Source organism: Eptatretus burgeri, chromosome 3 (genome assembly GCF_056783735.1).
Source record: "Eptatretus burgeri isolate ZD-2024b chromosome 3, Ebu_testis_v1, whole genome shotgun sequence".
Taxonomy (NCBI): domain Eukaryota; kingdom Metazoa; phylum Chordata; class Myxini; order Myxiniformes; family Myxinidae; genus Eptatretus; species Eptatretus burgeri.
The window spans coordinates 145,297,821-145,305,044 of NC_140963.1; the positions used below are offsets into that span (position 1 = coordinate 145,297,821).

General features: G+C 43.9%; 1 protein-coding gene and 1 pseudogene across 4 annotated transcripts in view; both read left to right on the top strand.

Annotated features, from left to right (window-relative positions):
- Positions 1-7,224, top strand: part of LOC147031219 (uncharacterized) — a 196,862-nt gene that overhangs the window by 132,385 nt on the left and 57,253 nt on the right. For all 4 annotated transcript variants that reach the window (XM_085876073.1, XM_085876071.1, XM_085876074.1 and 1 more), the window contains exon 9: positions 359-446. In XM_085876073.1, coding sequence (XP_085732199.1) covers positions 359-446 — 88 coding nt within the window. The remainder of the gene's footprint in view (positions 1-358; positions 447-7,224) is intronic.
- LOC147031220 (uncharacterized) overlaps positions 5,617-7,224 on the top strand; it is a 1,839-nt pseudogene continuing 231 nt past the window's right edge.

Here is a 7,224-nt window from a genome sequence, read left to right on the forward strand (position 1 = left end):
TAATATTTCAATGGTCAAACTCATACATGGAAACAATCAACGTATACACTATCATCGCGAATGGATGCAGGGATCGATAGGGAACAACCATTATTCAAACAAAGATGGAGGGATGGTTTCATGTAATAATTTACTTTGACCATCGCTACCTTTTTGGCTTTCTATTCCGATATCCTGTTGCATTTTTAGAAAACGTTTATTATTATTACTTGTTGTATATAGTATGACAATGTGCACAAAACTGTCCTTGTTTTGCAATCGTATTAATTATCTGTTTTGGTAGTTTCAACATTTTCTCCAAAAGTTGACAAAGCTCTTTCCTGTGCAATAAACCAATCAGTTTTGTTTGTTTTTACAGAACACGGGCAGATTTACTCAAAGTTGATGGTGTCGAGGGTCAGGAATTTAACAATTGTGAAAAACAGCAACAACAGCATGAATCAAAGGCAAGTCATTCGGTGTTTGCTTCCAAATATTGTATCCCCAACCTCTCACTCTCAGTTCCCATCCTTTCCTCTCATACCCAACTGCTGCTGGACTCTGTGTCTTTTGCACCTGAGAAGGTGGAGAAGAATCTTTCAACCCTCAACTCTTACTCTTATATTGGACCAGATGTCATCAGCTCATGTGTCCTCAAAATCTGCTCTGCTGCTCTCTCTCTCTCTCTCTCTCTCTCTCTCTCTCTCTCTCTCTCTCTCTCTCTCTCTCTCTCTCTCTCTCTCTCTCTCTCTCTCTCTCTCTCTCTCTCTCTCGCCCTCTCGCCCTCTCGCCCTCTCGCCCTCTCGCCCTCTCGCCCTCTCGCCCTCTCGCCCTCTCGCCCTCTCGCCCTCTCGCCCTCTCGCCCTCTCGCCCTCTCGCCCTCTCGCCCTCTCGCCCTCTCGCCCTCTCGCCCTCTCGCCCTCTCGCGCTCTCGCGCTCTCGCTCTCGCCCTCTCTACACTTTTCACCCAAGTAATCTTCCATATTCTTGGAAATCAAGCAACATCACTGAATTATATAAAAATAGGTGTAAAAACTGATCCCCTCAACTGCAGACCTATCAGCTTATTAGCATGCTCATGGCATCAATCAGCGCAGTTGATATGAAATCCTTCCTTTTCTTCAACAATCTCGTCTCAGATCTCCAATTTGGTTTCAGACCAGGTCACTTCACTTTGGACATGCCACTTCGACTCACCCAACAATGGATGGAGGGCCTCAATATGAGAAATGAGATCAGGACCGTCTCTCTGGACATATATCATGCTTTTGATACAGTCTTCCATTCTGCCTTGCTCTCCAAACTCTCTGCCTATCATAGCTTTCTGATTTCCACTACTCTCGTAGCCATGTGGCTATCAATGGAATCCTTTCATCTCTCCATATCAAGACTAGAGTGGCCCGTGGCAGTGTTCTGGGCCCTGTCCTATTCCCTATTCATAAATTATCTGTCTGACTCCCTGGAAAATCCCCTTTGTCTATTTTCTGATGCCCGCACCATGTGCCATGACCTCATCCTTCAGACGGGCAGGCTACAAGCCTCTTCCCTCTCTTCAGATATTCACAAAATCACAAGTTGTTCAAATACCTCGACTAAGTCTTTCAATCCTGACAAATCCCACACTCTCACTATCTCTCTCTGAAGATCTCAGGTTTAGATCTCAAGATTAGATCTCAGGCTCATGGAAATGTACCTCAGACAAAAGATGAACTGATTCGAGAACAAAATATTTAATACAAAAAAAGACAAATATTTAATGTGAAAAGAATTTTTGGCTGGCCCCAAGGCACATGCCTTGTCTGCCTAATGGTTAATCCAGCACTGCATGTACAAGGCATTCATCCACAGTTTGATGGAGTACTGCTCTCCCCTCTGAGGTCGCTCCACTGCCTCGCATTTTGCTCACCTTGACACCATGGACAAGGCCTTTAAGATTAATCAAATCTTCCATGATGAAGCTGAGTCTATGGGAATATCACTTTGCCATCACAGACAGGTTGGTGGTCTCTGTCTTCCACTGCCTCCTTTCTGGTCTTGCACCCTCTGCTCTTTCTGTGCTTTGTCGTCTCCCCCCCCCCCCGGTTTCTGGAGGGCACACACCGTCCACCATCAACCCCCTTCTGGTGAAATGACCTAAATCCAGGATCACTGCTCACCTCCACTCATTTGTAACACTTTTTTTCTGGCTGTGGAACCAACTTCCACATTCTCTTCAATTAAATCTCCTTCTTCCCTCCAGGTCTTCAAGACAGCTCTTCACTAACATCTCAAATGATCCCCAATCCAAAACGTGATATTTTCTCCCCTCGTTTACCAACCCTCCCACCCCACCCCAATCCCTCCTCCTTCCAAAATTCCAGTTTTCATTCCTGAGAGTTTCCTTCTCTTTCCAAATTGTCCACACTATGCATCCTCTTCTACCCCTAATTCTTCCACACACCCATTGTTTGTCCCAGTCTGCCTCAATCTTGGCCTTCAACTCTGCTGTTGGTGTTTCCCCCCACTCTTTGCTGTTCATTTTGTCCTGTTATGTCCTGATCCATTCAGTGTCCTTGTACTAGCTCTTCCACGAGCCTTGACTGTATACAAAAAGTAAAATCACACCTTGGTCACTTTTTGGGTGTTGATGAACATGCAGTTTGACACTATTTTCACGCAACCAATTTATTAACCTCCGCCATCTTCGAAGATGGATGGAGGTTACTGTTTTCACCGCTTTCTGGTTGTTTGTTTGTTTGTGAACAGTATTACGGAAAAACTCCTCGACGGATTTCGACACTTGGGGGTGGGGGGGGTTAGGTATGGTCCAAGGATCATGCCATTAAATTTTGGACTTGTTCCCCCCCTCCCAAAAAAAAATTATTAGAGAAAATTTTTTTTTTTTTTACATTTCTACATGTTTTCAGTGATTTCCAAACCCCCCACCCCCAAAAAAAAAATTGTTAGAGAAAATTTTTTTTTGCATTTCTACATATTTTAAGTGATTTCCAACACCCCCACCAAAATAATTGAGAAAAAAATTATTTTTTTTGCATTTTTACTTGTTTTAAGTGATTTCCAACCCCCCCCCCAACAAAAAATTGTAAGAGAAAAAAAATTTTTGCAACTTTTTTTTCAACAAAATTTCGATTTTTTTTTTTGCATTTGTACATGTTTTAAGTGATTTCCAACCCCCCCCCCCTCCCCAAATGTTGGAGAAAAGAACTATAACTCTCAGCACTGTTGAAATCATATTTAATGAATAAGATATAAGGTTCACATGAGTGACCCAGCAGTATTGGCGGCGGAGGTTTTGCACTCTCCCGAGTGCTCCCCCTCTTTAACCTCCGCCATCTTCGAAGATGGATGGAGGTTACTGTTTTCACCCCTTTCTGTTTGTTTGTTTGTGAACAGTAATACGGAAAAACTCGACGGATTTCGACGAAACTTGGTGGGGGCGGTTAGGTATGGTCCAAGGATCATGCCATTAAATTTTGGACTTGGTCCCCCCCCCCCAAAAAAAAATTTGTTAGAGAAAAAAAAAATTTTTTTTTTGCTTTTCCACATGTTTTAAGTGATTTGCAACCCTCCCCCCAACCACAATTTTTTTACCCCTCCCCCAAAAAATAAAGAAATTTTTTTTGCATTTCTACATGTTTTAAGTGATTTCCAACCCCCAAAAAAATTGTTACCCCCCAAAAAAAGGAGAATTTTTTTTTTTTTTGCATTTCTACGTTTTAAGTGGTTTCCAACCCCCCCAAAAAACCCCCCCTTTATACACCCTTAGACCCTTTAGAGAGCCTGGTGTTGGTGCAGTGGTTAGGGCAGCGGCTTGGGATCCAAAAGGTCCTGAGTTCAAGCCCCATTGAGCCACTGAATTAATACACCAGGGGGTTGACTCAGCCTGTCATCCTTCCGAGGTCGGCGAAATGAGTACCAGTATACTGGGCCGGTGTATACCCCGGTTAAAATAGGTGTACCATATCCCTGTGTCGTAAGAGGCGACCAGGGCTGCGTCAGGAAGGGCATCCGGCGTAAAACATGTGCCAAATCACTATGCGGATCACACGGATGATCCGCTGTGGCGACCCCGAACGGGAGCAGCTGAAACAAGAAGAAGAAGAAGAGACCCTTTAGACTTTTTCACCCTTTCAACCACTTTGACTTTTCAACCCATTGACCATTTAGGCCCCTTTAGTTCCCTTGAGACCTCTTTCGACCTTTTAAGATCCTTTAGATTCCTGAAGACCTTTCCACATTTTCATGGATCAGAATAGAAATTTAGAAATTTATAGAAATTTTCATAAAATTTAGGTACATGGATCAGCAGCAGGGCAGCTCGGTTAACATAGGATAGAGCCAAAGCCGGCCATCTATCCTGCTGCCACCGCACCCTCCTGATATGAACGTGACATCTGCTTATTTCGCCGGTATACGATCCTTAGCACCAGTTCTCTCTTTTGCCAGGATCAGCTCTTCTGTCTGGACTAGCAGGGTGTAGGGTGCATTCCCATCCAAAGAGAGTTGAAGCTCATTCTTCTCTTTGTTTGAAGAAATCAAGATGGAGAGAAAAGAAAGGACCCAAAATAACAGGTTTGATGCAGACCATGACTGGCACACCACTCATGATGATCACTGCAGCTTGAGCGAGACTTGACATGCAGTTCCAGAGGGGATCAAAGTGGTCGTGACAATACTTACGGACAAACTGGAAAGAAGTCGAATACATGAAGAAGTCTAAGACCCTGGAGATGTAATTCACATGTCTTCTGGTATTATTGTATCCCCAAAAGCCTGTTGTTGAATTAGAGGTTAGGGTGGCTGGCTTGGGACTTTAGGGTCCTGAGTTTGGGACCCCGTTTTTTTTATCCGTTGAATTAACATCAGATGGTTCTGACTCAGCCTGCCATTCTTCTGAGGTCGGCGAAATGAGTACCAATGTACTGGTAAAAGGGCCATTGCATCAGCGGCACAGCCGCGCCCCCAGCCAATGATGCTAACCACAGCCTTGTGCTGCATACGAAGGAGGAGGATTGTATCCCCTAAAGTTTGCCTTGACCTAATATGAAGACTGCTCAACACAAGGAAGATGATGCATTTGACACCTTTTATAAACACCGACTGCAGGGAATTGAGACTGACCTCAACTACACATGAAGGAAAATGAAGCTTCAATCATTCACTGATGCAGGGAACAAGGCGATGACAAAGGGCAAAGGTAAAGATGTCAGTTTGAAAAGTGACCGGAAACTTCTTGCCAGACTTGTCATCAAAGGCAGAGCCTGCAAAATTGATGTGAAGGACATGATGTCATGTTGTTTATGCCCACTACTACAGGTTATCGCTACGCATGATGGATGCTTTGTAAAGACTAAAGAGGCAAGGCTGCTGCATTACCTTGAATCGGCCTCTGAAGCATCGCCAAAGTTCGAGACACCAAGCAAAATTGTTTGGATTGTCGATGTAATGGCCATGCTGCAACAAATGAGGCTAAAGCACATGCCACAGAACATCGGTCAACGTGCTAACAACAATCTCCACCAAATGTTGAATTTTGCTTGTACTCATAGTTCAACTGCAGGACACTTTGTGACGGACAGATATCCAGCTGTCAGCATCAAAATTGCACAGCACAAACGAAGAGCAGCAAGCGGCTAAAAGAAAATCAGGATTGAAAAGCCAGACCAACCAATCCCAAAACAGTGGAAAAAGTTTCTGTCTCATAGTTGCAACAAGAAGCAGTTGGTTAAATTCCTGTTTGAGATGTAGAGCACATGCGATGTTGGAAGACCGAAAGGTGTGACAGTAACCGTAGCTTATGGGGAACTCTGCCATGCAATCGTTCCACAAGATGGAAAAGTTCTTGTAAAAGACATCGAAGAGCTGCACTGTTCGCACGAAGATGCGGACACAAGGATGTTCTTACATGCCAGCAACATTTCCAAATCCGGTGGCAACGATATCATTATCATGAGCCCTGACACGGATGTGTTCGTCATCGGCATCGCATTAACTTCAAATCTTGGCTCCCAGCTCTACTTCCACACTGGGAAAGGTGAGAATCCATGGTCTATTCATCTCAAGGCCATTGTGCAACATCTTGTAGATGACATAACCAAGTCGCTGGTAGGCCTCCACTGCTTCACTGGATGTGACTGTCAGTTTATTTTGTGCTAAAGGCAAGACAAAGGCGATCGGACTGATTATGAACAACCCAACATTGTGTTCAGCATTTCAATCTCTGGGGGAATCGTTCACAGTGACTGAATAAGTGGCGTCAGACCTGGAAGTCTATGTTTGCAAACTCTATGGTCAGCAGGAATACTCAAACGTGAATGATGCCAGCTATGCAATGTTCTCCTTGGCGACCATTGCAGAGAATGTTTTGTCACCAAATCGAGATGCCTTGCATTCGCATATTCAGCAAGCCCATTTACAAGCATACCTGAGAACAGCACCCAGATATTCCATCTCCTGTTGGGCACGAATGGAAGCTTATAAATGATGAAGTCGATTCCCTGGGAATTGACTGGATGCAGATACAATCATCTCAAAAAACTATCCTTGAACATTCATCCTGTTCATGCAAGAAGTCTAAGTGCAGAGTTGGGGAAGCAGATGACAAATGCTGTGTGTTTTTTGGCATTCCGTGCACAGAACTATGCTCGTGTCATACATGTGAGAATAAAGATCTCCTGCAACCCTCACTGATCACGATGATGTAGACAGTGAGCCCGAGGACGTGGGTGTAGGAGATGATGCGCTCGACTAGTTGGACGATGGCTTTCAAGACGAGTCATCTTTAACTTAGTGTGGACAGTAAGTAGGATGCAGCAGATGCATTTGTGCATGTTTCTCTTAAAGCTTGTGCCATTGTGCATTCTTGTGTTGGCATCAATCAGGAGTGGGCAACCAAAATTTTCATGTAACCCAAAATGATACTCCAAATTTTGGGCATGAAGTGTGGGCTAACGTGCAACTTCTGAAAGTGTGATTGGTTAGAATAATAATGAGGCAAATATGAGTGACATTTTTAACAATATTTCATCCTCTGCCTATTTGTGCACCACAAGAATCAATTTCTGAAGGCAAGGGCCTGTTGTCCATATTAGTACCGCGGATAAGCTCTCATATTTTAACAAATTGTGCATTTTATGAGAAAAGCATGAAATTTCTAGCATAGTTAGGTCATACCATAATGTTTATTTTCGGATGTGGAGGGAAGTCAGATTTGACCTCTGAGGACCGTGAGAGGCATGTGATACC